This window comes from Eupeodes corollae, chromosome 3 (assembly GCF_945859685.1).
Source record: "Eupeodes corollae chromosome 3, idEupCoro1.1, whole genome shotgun sequence".
Classification (NCBI taxonomy): Eukaryota; Metazoa; Arthropoda; class Insecta; order Diptera; family Syrphidae; genus Eupeodes; species Eupeodes corollae.
The window spans coordinates 40,991,540-41,016,562 of NC_079149.1; the positions used below are offsets into that span (position 1 = coordinate 40,991,540).

The 25,023-nt window shown below is 32.1% G+C and overlaps 1 protein-coding gene across 1 annotated transcript in view; it reads left to right on the forward strand.

Moving 5' to 3' along the window:
- Positions 1-469: 469 nt before the first annotated feature.
- LOC129951006 (uncharacterized) overlaps positions 470-25,023 on the forward strand; it is a 54,647-nt gene continuing 30,093 nt past the window's right edge. Inside the window, exon 1 of the mRNA XM_056062994.1 lies at positions 470-4,620. Coding sequence (XP_055918969.1) covers positions 644-4,620 — 3,977 coding nt within the window. The 5' untranslated portion in view covers positions 470-643. The remainder of the gene's footprint in view (positions 4,621-25,023) is intronic.

Sequence of the window (25,023 nt, forward strand, 5' to 3'; positions counted from 1 at the left end):
ATGAGATTTCCTAAAAAAGTCTAAAAATTTCTTGTAAAAAGGTTAAAGTTGTTCCATACAAAAAAGTTCGTAATCACTTGGGTAGTTCAAAACCTCTCTCATTTTTTTAAGTTTTTTTCTTTATAACAAAATTTGTAGGCTACAAATCAAAATAGTACACAGTTTTTAAGCACAAATTATTCCTAGCCGCTTAGTCTTAAATTATTCCTAGCCGCCTAGGTACCGTAGTTTCATTAAGTGACCCAAAGTTTTAATGACCAAATCTGTCCCTTAAGCTATTTGTAAAGGGTGAAAGACAAGGTATTGTAACTGGGGACCTATTTCTCTCGTTACTGTCATCAAGTTTTTATATAAGGTCAAATTTGATCTGATTTTTTTTTTACTGAAGAATCAAGCAATAAAGTTCGAAAGTTCCAACTAATTTATAAGGAACAGTGAATTATATTAACAAAATAAATTTTATTTTCAGAAAAAAAGAACAATTATAAAAAACAACAAACAAACAAAATCTTGCCTATCATGGAAGTTAAAGAGAAAAACCTTAGCCATCAATAAAAATCAACTCTCTTCCCGTCTTAACAAAAATCAAAAACATTAATAATTGCGAATAAAAATTCAAAACCAACACAAAATAAAAACCAAAATGACAGCAATGCCTGTTGTTTGGTGCACTGACCCTAATTCAGTGAACAATAAGCCAACAGCATTTGCTCTACATGGCATCCAATTACAAGGTAATGTCACAGAGAAACAAGTTCTTGCCTTGCGAGAATTGGTAAATGCCGCCGCCGAAGGTCGCCTTATATTGCCCTCCGATGGAACATTTGTCCTGCTCGATAGTGGTATCAGTATTGAAAGTTCAATTGTTAAATCAGCCACACAAAGTGCCAAATCTGAGGATGCCGATGCAAATGACAAAGAGAATATTGACTCTCATCATCATGGTGCGGAACATCATCAGTCACAGAAATCCGTTCTGCCACTTAAACAACCAAATAAAAATACCTACATCCTAATGCCGGTGACATCGAGTTCGAGTAATAACGTCGATCAGTCAGTTCCGCCACCATTGCCGCCAGCAGGCAGCAAATTGTCTGCAAAGCCTCCCGATCTAGAGCCGAAATACTCGTCGGATGGCTGTGATAATGGCATGGAAACCACCAGCACAGATGACATCCTCTACGAGTTCCTCTGTTGTGCCAAATGTATGAATGATAATTACTCCCGTTGCCCCACGAATTCATTGAGTTCATCGACAAAAATGAACTCGGCGATAATGCTCCAGCGATATCTGAAGACGTGTTCGAGGTCGTGCAAAGCTGATCAAGAACACGATCCCATCTACACGATTGCCAACAAATACAGCAAGCAGCGTCAGAAACGCCACCTGAACATTGCCGTGGCTCGAAATAAGCAAAAATTCGGAAAGAGCAGCCAACTGAAGTTTCATATTCATAACGGCAAGGTCTTGCATCATCAGCACCACAGCGCTGGACTACAAAACGCACTCAAAATGGAATTCCCAATTTATGCAACCGTCAATAAGCAGCAATGCAAATCCGAACAGCTGCAAGCTATAGTTGAAAGTCCATGTCAAAGATGCAGCCAAAGTGATATCGATAGAATCTTCACCATCCAAGAAGATGCCACGATCAGCAACGATGCCCAGCAACCAATCTGTGATAGCAATGAGACTGTTAATCCAAGTAATGTACAACAACCCGACTTGATTATCTTCGACGACGACGACGCGGTGCAAGCTCCGATTGCCGAAGAGGAACATATCCTGTCGGAGAGCATCAGCCGGCTGGTGACCATCGATGAGGAGGAGAAACCCGCTGACAATAATAGCAATGGCTCAAGTCGAAAGACCAGCTTTGACTCAACCTGCACGATCAGTTCTATGGACTCTGGGTTCATTGAGATGCAGAACCGGATGGATCAAAAGCAGATGCATCCTCCTCTGTCGAGCGTTTTCGATGGACGTCTGATGAATAAAGACACCCAGGGCGCCGCTGTTGAGAATCCAGAAGAAAAAGGCGAAAAGATCGCTCGACTGAACTACAAAGAATGCCTTACACAGTCCCGGAACCGTCGGAAGTCCTATGAAGAATTTAAGGCCATCTTCTCGAGTGCCACAACATCACCGCCGACCATTAGTTCATTAGCAAGAGAAACAACAGACAAATTGGAAAAGCCAGCTTCACGTCGACGATCATATCAAGAATTTCGATCGATGTTTGCCCCCGATTTTGCTCCCCTCAGCGCGGGAGCATCCTCGTCCAGCAATCATCATCTGGAATCGATTCTCGAACAAAGTAAATGTCCACTCGCAGCAGGCTCAAGTTCAGATAAGGAAAATGAACGTGCCACTAACCTGGAAGTCCATTCACCATCGATGACGACGACAGCGATGGCGACGGCTACGGCTCCGGCTAAGGCAACTTCCACATCCGCCACCGCATCCATGGAAAAGAGAAATGCAAAATTATTGTCTAAAGAAACCGAAACCACAATTCTGCGTAAGAATTCCGATTTCCTTTCGAAAATTCTCGATCATAATTTGATATCGAACGAGAAGGAAAAGGCACGCATTCGACGAAAGTCCTATGAAGAATTCAAAAAACTCGTCAGGGAATGTGAGACCTTTGATGCCACCGCCAATGCTACATCTACGTCAACAACAACCGCCACAACAGAATCTGCAACAGCAGCGGCAGCAGCGGCAACAGCATCGTCTCCATTCAAAAGGCAAAATTCCCGTCAAAGAAAAACCGCATCGTTCCTCATGCGAAGAAATCCATCCAAGGAAATCGAACGCACAACAGATGTTCATAATCTGAAAGCGATCATCTCCAAATTAGACTCGGACATTGAAGCGGCAGGAAAAGTTCTCTCAAAATCTGAGTCATATAAACGAAACTTCAAAATCTACGATAAACTAGTTTATGGCACCATTTACGATATAATCCAGCGTAAGAATGACATTTACAATTTGACATATCAAAAATATGACAAGTACATGACATATGGAACGATTTATGAGATTCTTCACCGTAAGACATCACAATCAGACTTATTTGATCGTAAAAGTCTATCGGCAATATCAGAGAAGGGAGAGAAGAATAAAAGCGATAAAAAATCACCAACAATGATTTACGATATCATTCAAAGGCATCAAAAGCAACAGCAACAATTGCAACAACAAGAGGAGGGCAATAGCCCATCGAATACAATTGGATCAGTGCCAAGTGTCAAAAAGTACGGAACCATTTACGATATTGTGAGGGAAGGTGGCGAGTCAATCGAGAAACCATCGAAACTGACAAAAAATCGATTCTCTGTGAGCAAGATTGATGAATCGGGAGCCAATTTGGATATAAGTGTAACTGACGGTCCCTCCACAATTCTTACACCTCCGAAACGCGCAGACGATGAAGTCGAACCAAAAGTGCTTAAGGCCAAGAAACCCACAAAAATGCGTCGGTTTTCAAACATTCTTAGCTACAAGTCATCTGCTCCATCTTCTGCACAGGTTGCATCGGCATCTGTAAAAACCCAAGCCATCGAAGAAGCAATGACCGTAGAGGCTGCAAAAATCGATTCCATTCAAGAGGAACCCAAGACTGAAACACTTTCATGTGAAGATCTGCTCGCTCTAGACACTGACGAGCTATACTCACGAATCAATAAAGATAGATTTGATCTCTCGCGAAGTGGTCACATGATCAAATCCAGCTCACTCGATGCCATTTCGACATCGGCGGCGGCCCTTTCACCACCATGCTCTCCCAAAATCCCTGCCAAACATCATCTAAAGTTACTAAACCAGCATCAGAAGCGGTTATCCAAGAAACTGTCAATCGATAACAGTGAAATAAGCCCGATTCATAGACAGCGACATTACACCCAACAAAACTATTGCAAGGGACACGTGCCCTGCCTTCTAAATGACAAACACTGCGCTGACCCAGAGCAACAACTTTCTGTTGACAGCACATTGACAGTTAATGCCAACATTTTGCCACCATTAGTCGCCAACGCCACCGCTGCTGGTGGTGGTAATGTAGTGGTTCCATTAACATCATCATCAAAGCAATTTGAAAGTGATTGTGATTGTTCAATTGTTAAGACGTCAAATTCACTGACAGTTGTTCCGTCGAATGCGTCGTCGATGATGTTGGGAAATAGTGCAACCACTCAAACCCCCCAACAGCACCCGATTTTAGTCAGTGTACATCACCACCATCACCATCATCATAGCCGAAGCAATAGCATCGATAGCAATTGCAATTCTATGACTGTTAACAATGGCGGCGGCAGCAGCAACGGTAATGTCTTAATCGATAGCAAAACCGATAAAAAATACAAACAAAGCTCATTTTTGGCAATCGACTCGTTGGCGGGCGGCCCTGCTGGTTGCAGCAGCAGCAGTAATAACATTGGTGGAGGTGTTGCCGGGCATTCTGGAACAGGAACATCGCCCTGCTCATGTCAATGCACTATTAATGCCACAACTAGCAGCACTAATCCACCAAAGAGTGGTGGCAGATTAACGAAAAAAGGCAAATCGCGAAGACTTTCGGAATTTACGAGAGGTGAATTTTTAAATGAAAAATCGTAAGTGATTTTATTTTTCCTTTTTTTTTACTTTAAAAACAAATACATTTATACAAAAAACTTAAGCTTTGGGTATTTCGTTGGGGTAAGAAAAATGAATAATAGATGAACAGCAGGTATATAGGTTTAATATGCAAAAACAAAACAAAATGAAATAAATTTGCAAAACGTTAAATTTTGTCGTTGCCGCGCCATTTGTCCGTTTAGTCTGGGCTATCTTGGTTCGAAGTCAAATGAAGGCATGGTACAATGATCTTATTACCAAATCAAAATGGAATGTGGCTGACGCCGCCACACGCCGCCACCACAGCCGCAGTTAAAAAAGACTCAAAATTTTTAGCTGGCCAGATTTGTTTTTGTTTTTTCTTTGTTTTAGTTTGGCCTTCGATTGATGAAGTTGGTTAAAATAAAAAATAAAATATTTGCAGACTTTTTTCACAGAATTAAATTTGAAGACACAAATTTAGGGCTGCAAAAGAAATGTGTTTTTGAATTTTGGCTAATATTCGAGATTTGTTTAGGTCAGGTAGTAAGGTCAATATTGGCCGGTAAGGAATTCAAAACACAAATTCATTTTACGTATTTGAATCATATTCTAAAATGCGTATTAAAAATGTCGTCACATTCAAAACCGAAACCTTCAATCCAAAAATACTAAGTTACAGTTTAAGAAATGAGAAGTAATGTAATAATTACAGTACAGAAAAACACTTTTAATAACAGTCTAAAAAACTTAATTAGAACTCCACAAGCAGATATCACTTTATTACAATCTGAGATAACAGACATTATGAATTACGACCTTATAACGTGCGTCTCTAAATTATAATTTAAGGAAGGTTTTTCAGTTTAAAAAAGTCAGAATAATTCAATAGCAGCCTACAAAAAAGAGTATCACTAAATTACAGTGTAAGATACTAAACTTAATCGCATTACAGTAAGAAATTACATAGAGGATTAAACTAGAATTTGGTACAGCAGGTATTAATAAAGGATAGATTGCTTAAGCACACTAAGGAAAGCCTGTAACAGACATCTTTTCATTTTATACAACAGTCCAAGTATTACAGACTAAAATACTAGAAGTCGCGACTTTGCAGTAAGAAATTTCAGACATTATTAAATCTCAATTTGATACAGCAGATGTTTCCAAACAAAGCTTAAGGATAGCAACTGTCTTAGTAACACTGTAACAGAAGTTTATTTTAAACTAAACTTAATTACAGTGTGAAAAATAAGCATCACTAATTTAAAGTCTATTGCATGAAATTAAATTACATTTAAAAATTGCTGGCATATTGTAGCCCACGTAACTATATTACAGTTTGAGTTTGCTTTTTTACATACGTCAGTAAACTACAAACTATGACAGTATACGTCAAAAATTTGTAATTGATTAATACGAATTCTATAAATTCAACTTATTTTGTGTTCCTCCTTTTAGTTTATATATATTTGAACAGTTGAGATAGTTTTCGCCCAGTTTTGTTCGCAAAAAGAAGGAAATTCCTGCAACGTAAAAGTTGACCTTCAATTTTTTCCCGCTAAGTGAACTTTCAAAGTCTTAAAACATTTTAAATTAAAAAAAAAAAACAGAAACAAATTTTCTGATGACCCACTAAAAGTCGAAATAAAAACATAATTTACTACAAGTTGTTGTTTTCTTAGAAAAATAGCATAAATCATTATATGCATCCCATTAATGCCAACAAAACAGACAACAGTATTGATGAGCATAAGCAACCTTGAGGAACTCCACATCCACATCATTTTTGTGGGTAATTTTTGTGCAAAAATTCTTCATATCAACAACAACAACAACATTCTCTTTAAACCCGATGATTCATTTTTCCATAGAAAACAAAAACTACATTGTTCAACTTGTTTAACAACTTTTTTTTTTTTATTATAATCCAAGGTATAGATTCTTAACTTGATTCTTGAAAGAGCAATAATAAAAAAAAAAACCAAATTGATCTTAAAAATTCAATACCACATCCCCCATCACCTCAAAGTTTATCAAACGAAAATGGATCTTCTTTTGTGTATGAAGTCAAAGTCAAAGTTTTACGGTATAAAAAAAACCGTTGCATTTTTTTTGTTTATCAAGTACAAATAAAAAGAATAATATAAAATTGACAAAAGGAACAGATAAATCATACACAAACGAAAATTGAATAATAACTCGTTTCCTTCCATTCTTTAGCGTATGCAAAAGATAAAGAAAAACTTACACACAGTTACTTTCAATCTTTTTTGAAATAGTTTTTAATATATTTTTTTTTTTTTAAATAAATTTTACCTAATCCCATTGTTGTTGTTGTGTATGTGTATAATTTTCTTCGTTGGTGTCTTGGCAATTTTGCATCTAAATGTTGAGTTTATTGTCGTCGATATGTCGGTGTCGGTATCAGAGACGACGTTTTTGTTGTCGTTGTCGTTGATCAGGTGATTGTATTGTCTTGTATTTCTACTTCTGACTCATCTGGAATATTTTATGACCCTCTATCTGCATAAATATATGTATAAATGTTATGTACATACCGCCACCGCGCGAGCTGCCTTAAACAAACAAGAAATATTATAAATTTTAAAAGCCCGCCATGCCGTCAAGTTTGCGTCAACTTGATGTAGGTAAAGCAGTTTGAAAGGGAGTAAATAGAAGTTTAAGAATTATGCCGACACACCTACTCGCGAATCTTTTGTTTTTATAGTTGTTAGCTCTCTGAGACTGAGATTGAGACGAAAGTACATGTAGCATATACTTTGTACCGTAGACGACATTGAAGGCAGGTTTTTGTTTTTGTTCTTTTAAGTGCAATTTAACTGATGGTGTGAAAGGGTGAGGGTGGAGGATAGGAGGGACAGACAAGAAGTGGAAGGCTGGCCATGTTTTTTTTTACGTAACATGCCTGCGATCGAATGCAATTACCTATTTCGACAAAAAATGGTATTTCTTGTTTAGAAATCGACTGGTGAACTTCTATTTAATGATTGTTGAAGTTTTCCGCTGAATGCTAAATAGGTACTCGATGGATGGCGGTGGCAGTGGCAGTTGTGGTGCGGTCGGTTGAGCTGCCGCTACCGTCGTCGCTCGCCTTCCTCGGTCGCGTCGTTGTCGATCAGCTGGAGCAGGTATGGCAACAATATTGTTGTTGCTGAGTTGACACGTGCTCTTTGTATCTTTATAGCTGTTTTACATACGAACCTTACCAACCTACTTGTTAAAGGTAAGCCTAAACCTTTTACCCACTGCAATCGTTTTATTAATGTTTTTTTTTGTTAATAAGAAATGCAACATTGTCAAGTTTCATAATCGAATAAGACCTTTAATTTTTTATCAATTTATTAGAAATTCTTGAATTAAATAAGTTTTGGACAAAGCTTTAGACTTAAAAATTAAATAAGACCTTAAGCAATATAAAACATACAAAATAAGGATCATGTAGAGTTGCAAATTTATTAGATCGTTAATTTTTTTGTTTAACGATTCGCATAGGAATGCCAATGCGAAATTACGATTTTAACGACTTTTAAATTATCAAGTTTTTTTGAGTTGCTCTCAATTAGATTTACTACAGTTTTAGATTTAAAACAATTCGTTGATTTGAATACAAAATCAATTGATTCAATTCAATTGATGATTTTATAATAATGGCATAGTTAACAAAAACGACAGAAAAAAATGGCAAAACCCTGAAGTGACGTCAGATATTTCAATTATTCGATGTTTTAAGTTTGTAATTTAGATTTTAACACGTTCGTGTCGTAGAGTAATATAGGTTTAAAACGTGTAGCGAGAGGTTTTAACAGACCAATTATCGACCTCAGTTTAGGTTTATAATTTCGATAGGAATTTCAAAACATGTTTAAATAAAATTTTGATAAGTCCGATGATGCACAAAAGCTGCAAAATATTTTAGAGAAGATGAATAAAAAAATGTGTTCAAAAGAGAAATACAATTGTTTTTACCGAAAGGTTCCTGAATAAAGAAGCTCCTTAGGTGGAAAATAAAAATAATTTCTACAAATTCTGATTTTGGATAGTTATTGCAGTTATTTTCCCTTAAATCATGCCAAATAACCAACCATGTTTTTAGCTCACTCAAGCTACACTTGTTACTTCATTCACATAACGCTCGCCGTTTCATTGTCGACCTTAACTCATTCTCGTTTCAGAATGCTTAGAATTTCCACCTTACAACCAGGTTTATTCAGGTGGTGGCTTATTTGTATGTTGATATGTTCACCTCAAAGATGCTTTAAGTACACGTGGACACTGTTTCTTATCATACAAAGTTAAATTGATTCTACTGCATATCAATGGAATCGCATTAAATAGTAAAATTATTAAAATAAAGAGGCTCTAAAGTACCTAATCATCTTATGTTCATTTTACCTAGTATAACCTCTGCACGGACATCCTGCAAAAACCTCTCTAGCAGTAAACTCATTTTTATCACTTAAAAATAAAAATTGTGTAAAAAAAATAACTTTAACCAAGCAAAAACTCCAAATTCAAGTTCTAAACGAAAGAGCTGAGGTGTAAACTTTATTTGAATCACACTTAGATCGAACTTTTTTTTTTTATTATCTTTTCTTTTCTAAGCATTTTCTAAATTTATGTCAACCAAATAATTTATTATGAAACATTCATGCATACATTTTTTTGATCATTATTATCGCATCATTAATTAAAACTCTGATTATTGAGTTAAATGGCAAATTTCATACTTTAACCTAGAATTAAACTAATAGTGTACCAAGTTCAAAATGTCTTGTCCCTGAAAATAAAATAAAAAAACTTTAATAAACCTCAATTCTATTCAAATTAGTGTTGTTTTTGTGATGCGGGAATTTTTCAATCGTCATTCATCATACATATTCGTACTCTCGTAAGAAAATGCACCCAGAGAATTTCCTAAGTTGAGCAACGTGAGGTGATATTTAAAAATGTATCATTGTTTATAATAAAGTGGGGGTAGAGTGATTGTTTAATTAAGTCAAATTAATTAGTTGAACTGAAACCATAATTTGTCGTCGTCCGTCGTCACCGTTGAGTTTCAAGCGTCAAGCTTCCACACAAACAGCTTTATGTGACTAAATAAATAATGATGATTCGTTGGTGCGAAACGTGCTAGCACTAGTGAGTTCAACTTTTAATATAAAAACAACTTTTCATTGTGTGTTGGATACAGTAGGGCAATTATTAGTAAATGCTTAAACAAATTTTTAAATTAAAAAAATAAAGGTTATGGTTTCTTATACTCGTAACTACAATTGTAAATTAAAATTGTTTCTTGATCATGATATACTGTGATGTTTCTTGAACATAATTCAAAGCTTGTAAAAAGTACTTAAAACAAGTGAATCTTATAGCTTTCAAACCAAAGTGCACATAAACAGTCATATAAATACTTAAGTGCTTAAGTAGCTCATATTCCCCACTGTGCTCCATCATAGTTTCAAGAGCTAGTATTCTTAGCACGAATAATATTGTACGCACGCCTTTGAAGAGAGCCTATATTTATGCTAAACTAAATCTTATTTTGGACTTGTAAAGCACTCTCTCTTCACAACCAAAATAGAAAAAAAATAAAACTTTACTGAATGAATTTCTTTTCAAATGTTTTAATTAAATCAACAAAATATAAAAACAAAAAAAAATGTTACAATCCCACACACCACACCATTTATATATCGTTTTTCTACTTTTATCTCAAATTTCGCAGGTAGTTCAAGGTCAAGTCTCTAAAGTAACTCATGTATCTTATTACGTCTGCTTTGGATGAATACAAAAAAAAACAGTCTATCTGCCATATCGAAGAAGCTAATACAATATGCGTAGGTCTCGTCGTACTAAATAAGCTTCCAACCATTTTTGATCATTATAATCACTTTAAGTTAGTTTAAAGATAAAACAACAACCATCACAAAAAATAGATAGATATAGCGATCTATCTTGATGAGCAAGAGATACTCGAACAACATAGATATATTCTTGGTGTAGCTTGATTGATATTGATGTAAGACCACACAAAAGCCGGCAGATTGCTACTTCACTTTGGTGTGGGAATTTGTTTGGGAGTCAATTTTGTTTTGTTATTTTGTTTGCTTTGCTTTTTTTTCTCCAACATATCTCATTTCGCTCACGTTCAGCGTTGCTACCGGCCGACTTTTTGTACATTTTTATTTTTTGTTTAGTTTAGTTTAAGAGAATACAACAACAATAAAAAAAGTTAAATAAATAATATTCTACTGAATTGCATCACTAGCCTGGAGATGGTATTGGCATACAACTATTATGATATACAATGTTGTTTTTTTTATTTATGTAATAATTTGTGGGATTTTCTATTTTTCATTTTTTTTAAATTTTTTTCTTATTTAAGTATTAATTACACCAAAAGTATTAAATTTCTAATAGAAAAATTACATTTTATTTTCATATTATTACTAAATTTTATTTATTCAATATAGTTTTTATTTTATGGATTTTTATGAGCTTTTAAAGTATAATAATAATTTTGAGGTTTTGGTCGAAGGAAATCGATCTTAACTTTCTCAGAACAGACGTATGTGGTTATTTTCGTAACCACTCAACTTGTTTTTGATTGATTCTTTAGCAAAATAAAAGTTGTAATTTCGCAATTTATGAAATTATTGTGAAATATTTTTTCGTAGATTTTGCTTGCTTGTGATATCAATTCGAAAAAATATGATAACTTCGAATTCTTTTTAAAAATAAAACAAAATATAATAAATAATAAATGATAAATAAATAAAATCAAAAACGCATAATACAAGTAAATTATGAACACGAATTTTGAAATTAAATAAAATAAAATAAAATTAAATAAAACAAAATAAAATATAATATAATATAATATAATATAATATAATAATAAATAATAGAATGAAATTTTGCAAAAGAGAATAAAATAAAGCAAGATAAAACAAAACAATACAAAATAAATCAAAACATCAATAAAGTAAAAATAATAAAATTCTTATGAAATAAAAGTAAACTGAAATAAAATAAGATAGAATAAAATAAAATAAAATGAAATAAAACAACGCTTATGGAAATCCACTCCTTGAAGCCCTTCAGTCTAAGCTGGTACAGATAAAAACCATACTTACCTATGCTAAAAATGTTTTCGTCTTATCATCAGGAAAACCAGATAAAGTCAAAACCACTTTAAACTCGTGTGATGAATCTGGAGCAAAAATAGACTTGACAGTACCAACAACAAAGTTGTACTTCAACAACTTATCACCCCTGATCGAAATTCGTATACTGGTATACTGGCAATGGCATTAGGGGAAGCCTTCAAATATGCCCTAAATTCAATTGTCAAAACAGCTATCTGCAGTGACTCTCAGCGCAATTCTGGCTATTAAAAGCAACAAAAACCAGGTGCGAATCATTCAATTTCTGCTCAGAATGTCCACGTATTCATTTTATATGATCACGCGACATGTAGGAATTCCAAGGAATGAAAAATAGACGCTGGTGCACGCCCGAAATTATGAGTTTTATTTCAATATTGAAGCAGAATTTAAAGAAACATTAAAAAAAAAAAACTAGATACTCTGAAAACAAAAATAAATTCAAATAAAATAAAATATAATTCGAAAAATAACTTGTAGCAATAAAATATACTAAAAAAACAAAAATTAAATAATTAAAAATTCAACTGAATAAAAAAAATAAAATATAATAATATACTACAAAAAGCGAATAAAATACAACGAAATGCGATACATTAAAATTAAATCAAAAATACAAACAAATAATCCAATTAAATTGTCAATTAGACATTTAAAAAAAAAAGAATAATGTTTCGTAACTCACAACAATTCACTTCGTTTTCAATGTATTTTACTTTACATTTGAAAATTTTGCAATTTTTAAAATACATATAATTAAAAACTTATCATAACCAAAATCAATATTTTCCTCTTTTATTTTTGCTAATAATGAGTTCATATAATTATTTAGTTCATTAAACAACAAACAACTTTCTAAATAAATCTATTTTAAACAAATTTATATCTCTTTTCAAAATTATCATGTGAAAAACTAAAAGATGTATAAATCATTATTATTAATATCGGTTTGTGTGTCAATCATCATCATTTTACCGTTTGTAACCATTAATCAAAATCAAATACAGTTGAAATAAATTTGATAAAAAACAAAACAACAAAAATATATGTTTTTATTTGTTTTTAAATTTATATCTGAATTATGGCACTGATTTAATTATAAATCTCTACAAATCAACAATATACCCATTTCGTTGTAGACACAAAAAAAAATGTAAATAAATATAAAATATAACATCCACGTGTGTTTACAAATTCATAAATATTTAAATAATATCTTTGATATGATTTATTTACTCACTTAATGTTTACTTATTCAAATTTTGATGTTATGTTTTTGATTTATATTTATGGTGGAGATTCAGCTTGACAGACGGTATTTGTGCTATTTTTTTGGTATTATCCTTTGCTTTGACATGAAATACTGTTTGGTCTATTTTTGGAAGATTTAAGAGAATTTGCTTGTTCTTTTGATTCTTTCAACAAAACAGAAAAATTAAATTGTGCTATTGACCTTTTGACACTGTTTTTATGTCATATTTTTAATTAGTGTTGCCAATGTGTTACATGGTACCACAAAATAAAACACATATTTTCTTTTGTTTTGATTCTTTTACTTCAACTTAATTGATCCATGTAGGTAATAGCATTGATAAGAGACTATCAATGTCTCAGCATGCTTACTGCAAAGGGAAATCGATAGAAACAGCCTTGCACACTCTGGTAAGAACTATCGAATACTCCCTAGAGCAAAAGGAATATACTATGGTGGCTTTTCTGGATATTGAGGGCGCTTTCAACAACGTTGTCACATCCGCTATCACTTCTGCTATGACGACCCTAAACGTCGAATACTCACTCTGTGAGTTGATTAATCTAATGCTAAAAAGCAGGATCATCAACTCTAAGATGGAGGATGTTTGTTCAAAAAGGACTGTCGGTAGAGGCACTCCGCAAGGTCTTGTTCTGTGGAACATAGTGGTTAACGATCTGCTAATATCCCTTGAGAGGGAAGGCTACAATGTTACTATCGTCGTCACAAGAGAACACTCACTAGATGGACTGATCACTGCGGACTTAGTATTAATCCTCAAAAAACAGAACCCGTCCTTTTTACACGGAAATACAAGATCCCACTAACTTTTATCAATGAAGCCAAATATCTTGGTCTGATATTGAACAAACAATTAAGTTGAAACCCTAATATTCAGGAAAGAGTTAAAAAAGCTACAGTAGCTCTTTTCCTTTGCAAGAAAGCCATAGGAAGCAAATGATATTTTCAACCTCGCATAACCTACTGGCTATACACATCGGTCATCCGACCAATACTTATGTACGTGGTTGCAGTATGGTGGACTGCAGTGGAGAAAGTCACATACTCCGGCAAACTCAGCAAAGTCCACCGCACTGCATATCTCTGCATAAGCGTGGCATTGAGAACACTCTCCTCCATCTGACACCTCTCGACACCTTCAGTAAACAAGTGGCAGCGAGTACAGCTATAAGACTCAACGCCTCATCTCAATGGACCAACAACAATGTGGGGCACTCCATCATTTTGAACATCTTTGGTTCTATACCAAAGTACATAGACTATACTATTCCAAAACCCCAATTTAGAAAACATTTCCAGGTGCCATTCCATCCAGAGATGAATGGGAAGACAAAAAACTCCTGCATGACAAAAACATTAAATATTTTATACATTTGGATCCAAGACAAATGAGGGAGTTGGTAGTGTTGTGTACTCAGAAAAGCTCAATCTAAGCATCTCATTCCGCCTCCCTAATCATTGTACCGTCTTCCAAGCCGAAATTTTAGCGATCAATGAGGTTCTCTCCTGGCTAAGAGAAAACGTGATTCCAACTTCTGATATCCGCATCTTCTCTGACAGTCAGTCTGCTATTAAATCTCTTGACGGTTTCTCAACCAAATCTCAAACGGCACTCAATTATTAATCGTCTCTTATGGAAATGGCGCAGCAATTTAACATTCACCTCTGTTGAGTGCCGGGCCACAGGGACATCACAGGAAATTGTAGAGCCGATGAACTCGGTAAAAATGGAACCGTCATACCTATTTCTAAAGGGAGACGATAGTGACATGTAAACTTCTGCTTAATAAAACAGCTTTTACGATACCAAACTAGAAGCTCCCTAATAGGTGTCCTTACGGCCTACGAGACACTGTCTTATAGGTAGACACGCAATGGTGTAGCCCCAAATGACTTCCGCAGGAGCTGTATGGACGAGGAAACAATATCACGCCTTCTCTGCACTTGCCCTGCTCTTTCGCTCAGACGTAAACTTCATCTGGAAGACTACTCTTTTGATAATCCCAGTGAACTAGCTAAAAAGGATATCAAATATCTTCTCTGCTTTAAAAAAAGCTCAAAATGGTTCGACTAGTAAGAAGTAATTCTGTAGATTCATGTGGTATCACAGTAGGCCTTTTATTTTGGCCTAAATGTGTGGATTCTGAATCTGCAGCCACTTTAACCTAACCTTTCCTTCAACTTTATTTAAGTTATAAAATTTCAGTTCCTTTAAAAGTTAACGTTGACATTGCTCTAAATGGTCAAATTAAAATTATTAAAAACTCTAAATTTTATCGAATGTACGAAAAAGTTGATTGAATTTTTTTGTTTAAATTAAATTAGAACCCAAAGTTTAAAATTACTAAAATATTAAATTTTGTTTTTTGAATACGTAAATTATGAACTGTCAGGCCTAGGACATTGTTATAATTTCACGTTTCAAAAACTTTGTTCGGTTAGGTTCATTATGTGTAGGCGTTAGAACTTTCTATTTTTTTTTCTATTCTAAAAGTTAGAAGTCATTTAACAAAACTCACCTCACCAAAACAATATGGGTTTACTCTTAGAAGTATAGTATCTAGAAAATTATCTAGTGCATGAAATTTAGTTTCATTTTCAACCTGTGTGCTTCTCTCATGTTCAGTTTTATGTCATGTGTCGGAAGCAATTATTATTAATTACTTTTTACTCAAAAAAAAAAAACAAATCATAATGACTCAAACCACAAGACTTGTCCTGACTATGGTAATGGTGATGATGATGATGACTACGAGTACGGTTATATATAGAAGCAACGATTAACTGGGTGTCATTATCCGCATCTATGTACATCTACTCCAATCAGACAGGATATATTCCTGCAGTATTAACGTGTGTGCTCTACAAAGCTATTTTATACTGGTGGCGCCATTAAAAGAAATTTAATTAGAGTAAAGCCCCGGAGGATTTTTTTTTTAAAGCTCTGGTGCCGAAGATCTGCGAGAAGTGAGTGTTTAATTGAATTCTTCATTTTTATGAAAAACAAAAAAATAAATAAATGAAATCTTAAACAACAAATAAAAATATTATGGAAAAATCTTTGGTCAAAATAATAATTAATTGTATCTATGAAAGATGCGTGATGCCTGCATATTTTGATTGACTAGAAGAGTTATTATAGTGTCCTGCTTCGAATCAGGGAGGAGTTGTTGTTATGGCCAGCATCAGACAGACAGTCAGTTGTTTTGATGCTATGACCGACCTCAAGAATCCTATAAGCTGCAACGTCTTTTGAAGACGTAAAAGGCGAGAGGAAAGCGTTGTCGTTGCTGGTGCATCATGCATTACATACTTCTGCTGCGCAGTTGGACGGACGGACAATTAAATCGACAGACCAGTTGTGTGGTTGTGGTTTAAGCTGAAAACAGCATCTCAGTGTATCGCAGCTGAAGCTATAAAGCAGCATCAACGAACATAGAAATACCAGGTATTTGATTGGAATTTCAATGGAAAAGAAATTTAATTGGTTATACGATGGTTGGACTTGTGTGCATCGGATAACTTATATAGGCGATTCGTTCCTCTTGTCCATTTGATCAGCTCGATTGTGGTGTGGTGATGCTGCAAATCTATTATATGTATATAACTAGATATCATTCCAAAGATCGTATTATACAAGTTTATTATATTCAAAGAGTCACATAAGCCTTATAACTCTGAGGCTTTGGGTAGTTTCTGTATATGCAGAGTGTGAAAAATGTATGTTATATAGTTTTCCGATCGTTCGTATGATACTTGAAACTGAAGATGATGCTGATAATAATAGAGGATCACAGCCTCATAAAAATGACCACCATAGCTTGTATAGCTTATAAGTGCAGAAATATGTATATTGATCGTTAAATGTCACTGTTTTTTTAAAGATATTTTATTACTTTTATTTCCTTTTTATTGGATGAATCCTATTTGCTTCGTCATAGCTTGTTGATGTGTTTTTCTTAGCAAAAAGGTTCAGTTAATGTATTTTTTAATGCAACTTTTATATAGTTCTGATCTTTAAATTAATGTTTTTTTTTATTAATTATAAAAACGTTTAAATTAGAAAGGATTTTATAAATAATAATAAATTTGTCTATTTTTTTAATGGATTGGATGTTATAAGTCAATAGGTTAGGTTAAAAAGTAATTTTCATAAAATCAAAAACTTTCTTTTACTACCTTTAAGTACATACAGGAAAAAAGAAAAAATAAACTCTTTATATGCTAAAAGCAACTTATTTTCATTATTAAGCAATATAAAACAAATATTTATTAAGGGTTTTTTGAATGTTCATATTTCTAACTAAAAATCTTAAATTTCTTCCAAGAAAACAACCTTTTGCTATTTCAATTCAGCATGAAATAAAGGTTTCACTTTATTCGAAAGATACTTCCAATAAGTAGTTTCAGTACTTGAGCTTGAGCTACTTTTCATTAAAAAAAAAGTTTTTTGACAAAATTAAAAAACTTTAAGAATTATTAATCATTTAAAAACTACACAGTTTCCCCAGAATATTTGATTCTTGTTTTGAAACTAAAAATAAATATTATATAACAAATTCATGAACATAATTTCGCCGACACGTCACAATGATTTTGCTCTTAGTAACCTACATTCGGTATTCAAAGTTTGTTTTATTAATTTTTGTTTGTCTTCTTCTTTTTCCCTTTTTATTTTTATTTGTTACATCGTCATTTGTCATCAAAAACACCAAAAAAAAAACATACAAAACCTGAAAACAAAAATAACTGTGTCAGTTAGTGGCTTAAGCATCAGCACTTTTTTATAATAGATGTGTTGGCAAAATAAAAAAAAAATAAAAGTCATCGCATAAATTCATATTGACCTTATGGACATTTAAACAATTTTAAATTAAAACAAACACAAACACCAACAAAACAAAAAAAAAACATATTAAATTTTTTAATAAATGGATTTCCGAAAACGATCATTTTTAAGTGTCAACTATTTGAAGGAGGAGGTTTTGACTTCTTGAATTTATGATTAATAATGTGTTTGATATCCATAAATATGCAACTAATTAGAATGAAAGCGAGCAATCTTATAATCTACATAAAATTGCTTCCGGAATAAAACAAAATAAAAATAAAAATTAAGATTTAAAAAAAAAATTGTTAAAATACTGACATTGAAACTAAGTTGATCTTAATGGGTCGAAATTATGTTAATTCTTTTAACTTTTTTGTTGTTATCGTTATTGTCTCTCGATCAAGCCATTTAAAAGACTTGATTGAAATTGACAGTAATTTAACCGGTAAGGCACAAGCTTTTCAACATTTTTGTTTTTGTGATCATTTTAATTTCTAAGCCGGTTTAGATAGAAATAAGTTGATTGAGTTTAATAAATATTGTTTTACAGAAAAATCAAACAGGATCTATATGTCATATTTTTGTTGTTAATAATTCAACTTAAATCGTAAATTAAAGGTGTTGTTAAGATGACACTTATGTTTTATAATCTTCAACAAAAATTGATTTAAATTTGAATCAAACGAATTCAATTTAAATTATAAAACTCGAAAGAACGGGTTTTAAATATCTCAAATAATATTAGTGATAATTTTTTGATAGTTTGAGTAAATTTTTAACAAAAATGCATTTGTGGTTTTGTTTTGTTTTGTATGCTATTTGATAAGTGATTGACTGTGATTTCCTGTAGCCTTGTCTTTGGATTTTAAAAGAACTACTGTTTTTTTTTGTTGTATTCATTTGGAACATACTTTCAAAGCCAAAAGTGATCGGATCTAAGTAGGTGCATTTAAATCAATGCTTTTTTAAAAGTTTTATATTTTTTTTTTCATTGATAATTAACATATTGTTTTAATGTTTAATAAATACACACAACACAAAAAAAAAAAACATTTAGAAACACTTTATTGAATATATTTGTTTCTTTTTTTTTTGGTGTTGCTTTAATTTATTTAACTATTTCACTAAAACTAATTTAAATTACAAAAATTAAAAATGCAAAAATATGTCAAAATTGTATTAGTTGGTAAAATAAATCATTACAAAATGCAGATGTGACAGAAACTGAAAATAAGTAGAGATCTCTTGGACATTTTTAAATTGGAACATGGTGCGTTTGTACACCGGGTTTTCCAATAAGAGGTTTTATTATGACACTTCATTTAAGAAAAATGAAATGGTGTTTATTTTATTGTTAATATAATAGTATGCCTTTTGTTAAAGTAAAAAACTAATATAGCCAATAATAGTAGGATTTTATTATTCCAGAATATAAAAAGAGGCTGGGATGCTACCCACACTGATAACTTCCCATCCCGTCTGTTGATTTGTCTTGCTTAAAAGTTTGTAGGGTTGGGCTAAAAATGTTGTTAGTTAAATTATTCTTATTTTAAACTGCCAACAATATTTTTCATATAAAGTAATAGTTTAGTTTGAAAATTTAGTTTTGTTTAATAGATTTTTAGTCCAAAACAAGTGCTTACCAATTTAAGTAGCATTTCTTAAATTTTTACAAATTTAACGAACATCAACTTTTACCAAATTTGCGTATTATTTTTTGTAGATTTTATTTTTTTATGTTGGATTGTTGGATTTTTATAGAAAAAACTACTGAATATCGAAAACAATGTTTTCTGTGAAATAAAAAAAGATTAAAGACAATATTTTTAATTTTTGAAAAGCTATTTGAGTCGAAAGTAAATTTTTACCAACTTTTATTAATTTTTTTGTTTAGGTTTTTATTTTTTGTAAAAAATACTGTTAGTTCTTTTTTCTCAAAATTTTACTGAATATTGACAAAAATATTTTTTAAAAGATAAAAGTACTTTAAAGCCAATATCTCAATATTTTGAAAAGATATTTGAGTCGAAAATCTGTTTTTACTAACTCTGATGGGTAATGTTTTTTAGGTTTTAATTTTGTATAAAAAAACTGTCAATTTGATTTTTCTCAAAATTTTACCGAATGTTGAAAACAATATTTCTTATAAGATAAAATTAATTGGAAGTCATAATCTCAAATTTTTGAAAAGATATCTGAGTCGAAAATCAATTTTTACTAACTGAGTAATGATTTTAAGGTTTTTATTTTTTATAAAAAAAACTGTCAATTTGATTTTTCTCGAAACCTTACCAGTTGTTAAAAACGTTACGGGCTTACGGACGTTCGGAAGTACTTACATACGCACGCACAATGACAAATCAAATCTTTTACAATAGCTTCCTATAAATGTTAAAATAACAACCTAGTTGGGAAGAAGCAAATTAAAGAGTGATTGACAGGTGACGAGTCTGACAGTTGTCAGGATTAATAATTGAAACGGTGCTGCTGCGTTTATTTTTTGACACATATTGGCCGGTATCTCAGCTATAACTTGACGCATGTTGTTTTTTAGCTACTCTACCGTTTAAGGGGTATGTGCATAAACATGGTCTTTTTAATAATCTTGGTAGGCCATGAGCGACGAGACGAGAAATTACGCGGCCAGGAAATGTTTCTGACAATTACAATATTCGAAATTGTTCTTTTATATTTTATACAAAAATCAATTTAAAAAACTGATTAATTATTCACATTAGCTTCGTCCTTTTATAGCCTTAAACTTCAAGTTAAGCTAATTCTTTTGAATAAAAAGTTATTTTTTTATTTTTATTGCAAAACTTATTTTAGTGCTATTTGCCATTTATAGATTTATTTAATTGATTAAATATGTGTTTTCTCTAACTCTAACGCTCCACTGAACAATAAAAAATAATTCAAAAAAGTATTTAAAATTTTTTTATTTTTTATACCATCAAGTTGTACACATGTATATCTAAAATAGCACAAACTGGTTTCAAACTAAATAAATCTACATGAACTTCTTTGATTTAGTTGTTTTTTTGTTTAATTGTATTTATTTCTGTTTTTAATTGTTTTTTGTGAACAAAAATAGATTTTCATTACAAAAACCAACATCCAAAGAAATAAAGTAAAATGGATATGTTTTGTGTTTGTTTGCTAGTTGGTTTGTTGGTTAGCCTCTACCATCTTATTTCTTTTAATGATAAACCTACCAATGAGGTGGAATCCACAAATAGCCATAAACTATTTCTTGCATTATAATTGCAACATTTCTTTATATTTAGTTGCGTTTGGTTTCCTTTTGTGTTTAAATGGTAAAGTTGTATCTAGATACGAGTTTAAAGACAGAAAAATAAGTCCGAACTTGTAACTGTTTGTGGTTTAGTTTAAAAATAGAAATAAAATAGGATTGCCAATGCCATGTTTATATACCAACTTTACAAGAAAATTTTACAAAAAATAAATGTAATTTTAGGACTCTTGGTCAAGACTAGCAGCCTTATCTAGTTTTGTCATTATTTTTTTTATTTGTTGTGTCTGTGTTATAATTTATACATTTAACGTATTTTATATACATACGTATAGTTTTTGTTTAAGTAGTAATTAGATGAAATATAAATCTAATTTAAAATTCATAATGATTATTCGATTAAAAGTGCAAGACCGACATTTTGGCGCCGGCCGGTTGAACTGTCGCGTCGTCATGTCGGGTCTTCGACGAAGACATGCCATGCCTTCGATCCGCCGCCGCCGGGTGTATCACAACACTTTAGACACTATATACTTAAACTGGAGTGAAAGTTTTAATATATTTCTTCTTCTTTTTATATCAGTTTCATTTTTATTTTTGTATTATATACTTACTTCTTCTAAAATGCATTAATAATAATTAAAATCACTTCTTTTGCATTTATGTATTGTTTTTTTTTAACGATTCTTTCGGATATTGTCAATGCCATCAAAATCGAAATTTCAATGCCAAGTCAATAAAATGACTAATTTTAATACTTGCATCCCTAAATTTGCAAACGGGATTTTGATCAATAAAATTATATCAATTTATTTTAGTACCTTGAATATCCAGGTACGAAATATTTAGCAATTGATGTGCAATGTGTTTGTGTATTCTTTTTAAGAAATATATTTCTCAAATGTTCTTAAAAGTCTCAGTTGTTCAGTCGAAGAAAATTAAAAATAGATGCGCCGCATGGTTCCATTTTGAGTCCCTTACTCTTAACATTTTAATGAATTTTCAGAAACTGAGCTCCTTTTTACCTGAAATGGTTTCTTATCAAATGTTTTTACTATACTTAAACATATAAAGGCACCAAGATATAATGTTCCCTCTATTCTAGTAAGCTAATGAAACAAAGCTTCTTTATTACACAGCTTATCATTGTTTATATTTTGTTTATTAAAAAATCATTCAATCGAATTAAAATACAACTTTTTCTATAAGCCTGATTATAATTTCACAATATTGTAACGTAGGTGTTAAAATGAGTTGTAAATGATCTATGTAAACGAATCAGCTATAGAATTACATTACACTTGCATATATTTAGCATTGATTTCTAAGTGATTCCTTTTAAAGATCTAGATTATAATGTGAGTAGGTAGTATAGTAAGCAAATATCCCGGAAGACTTAATAAGTTCTACACAGTAAAACGATATAAACAAGTTTCGAGATCAACAGACTGTGATAAGTTGATTTTGTTCTACCGTATTAATTTACTGATTTATTTGATCAGTATTTTTTTTTCTTATTTTGTTGTCAGTAAAAATTAATTTAAATTTCTTCAAATATTCCTTCAAAAAAAGATATTTGCTCAGACGATAAGTCATCAAACTTTTAAAATAAAATCATAAAAAAGTGTCACAATTTAAACATAACAAATATTAAGAATTTTAGGCTTGGTTTATTGATTTTTGACACTTTAATATTTTGTGTAGACTGAAAGTAAATATTGACTTCAAATTCAGAAACATGTTAATATACAAGAATAATTGACATATTTGGTCAACATTTTAAGTAAATATGAAGAATATATTTGCCATATAAATTATTCACTGACATCTTTTAACTTAGAAATTATATGCACGCTTATACTTTGATGAAGGATGTCAATATTGGAATATAATTTTTATTGTGGAAAAAAATTGTCATAAATTAAGAAAGTTTGTGCAAATCATTTTTTTTTTTTCAAAACTAAAAAGCAAAATCAAATTCTGGTATCAGTGAACCAGAAAATTTGCTAGAAAAGAGTAATTTCCTGGGAAAGAAGACAGAATTGTATATATTGCTTTTCCGGGAAACTGATATTCATAAAATAAACGCTGGTGTGCCCCAGGGCTCCGTATTGTCTCCGACGCTCTTCCTTAATTTTATAAATGATCTTTTCCCACTAAATTGTTTGACTGACGACCAGCTTTTTATATTCGTTTTTAGATTCTCATCCTTGTTCTTCGGTAGTGGACCACCAACGGCAGCGTATAATAAGCTCATTAAATTCTGATCTTAATAGCATTGTTCAATGGAGAATCAAAAACCGTGTGTAATTTAATGCTTCGAAAACTCAATGCTGTCTACTGTTGCAAAAGCGTAACCTTCCCCCAATGCCATTTTCCAAGAGTGGTACTTGCATCGAGGAGATTGAACAACTATCAGTCCTAAGTATGTGCATCACAAACCACTTGTTGTGGAGTGCTATAATTTACAAAGCTTTTATTCTTCCAAAACTTGAGTACAACTCTCATATTTGGGCTTGGTGCTCTAATAAAATCCTTGAGTCTTCTGGATATAATTGAAAAAAGGGCTATAAAAATGATTGCAGATCGTTCTCTTACCGAGACATTTGCTACTCTTGAACAACGCCGAAAGGTCTCATGCCTGTCATTGATTTAAACAATTCAACCGTAATACCCGTACTGCTAGGAATGCCCATCAGTTTACCCTTGAGCCCGATTTCGGACGTACTGTTAAGTACAGAGATTCTTTCTTTAGCCGAACTACACGAATGTGGAATGCATTACTAGGCTCAATATTTCCCACTCAATACAATGTGTAGGCATTCAAAACTAATGTACATCGGTTTCTTCTTTCTTATCCTATCCTCCTTTCCTAATTGCTCGCACTTGTTGAATCATTACAAAGGTATTCATAAACCATTAAGTACGAGCACAATATATATAAAAAAAATCTCTTAAGACCAATACTTTTTTCAAAGAATTCGTCATACGGAAATACATTTTTCTTTAAATTTAAAGTTAATTATGCCCTTGGTTTCTGAATGCATAAAAAGATGTAAGAAAAACTGTCAGATTCGTCTTAAAGTTTGTCTTGAATATTCTACACCCTTTTAAAATTTAATCAAGTCAAATAAATCGATTTTATTTAAAAAAAAAATAATAATAACCATAAAGAAAAGTGCTATAAATTTGATTATCTACTTCAATATTATGCTGATTTTATGTCTTTGAGCAGCAATAACATCCATATTCCTTCTTGCTTCAATCTTTTTATGACAAATGCATCTCCGATATTGAAACTGCTTTACTTATTGTACTTTTTTTGAACGTCTGTCTGTGATACCATAAAGTAGTACTAACATTTTAAAGACCCACTTATACTTAATGATTTTCATATTCAATAACAAATTTGATATAATTTTCTCGGCAGCTATATGCGATAAACATATCTCAAATACCTTTTAAAAATATCTAAGATTCCACTTTTACAAACATTCAAGCTCATGAATAAAAAATTAAACATTGGCGCCAAACGCTAAACCGTATATTTCATCCTTTTTCCCATAACAAGTTATTTGATTTTTTCATAATTTTGTATCTATTCCCAAGGCTTCGTAGAATAAATTTAAAGCAGACAACCATTTTGTTTTTGTTTTACTCCATCCTCATTTGATCGAAAATTGTATCTAGATTTTTTTAGCTTCTTCAATCAAACTTATATCTCTACAATCCCAAACAAGGATCAAACTTCATTTCCGATGCACCATTCTTTTTTTAAAAAGGAAAAGAAAAATGAAAAAAAAGTACAAAATACATACAACTAACAACATCTTAAATTTCTTTGACGTGTTCATTGACTATCTCTAGCCAAGA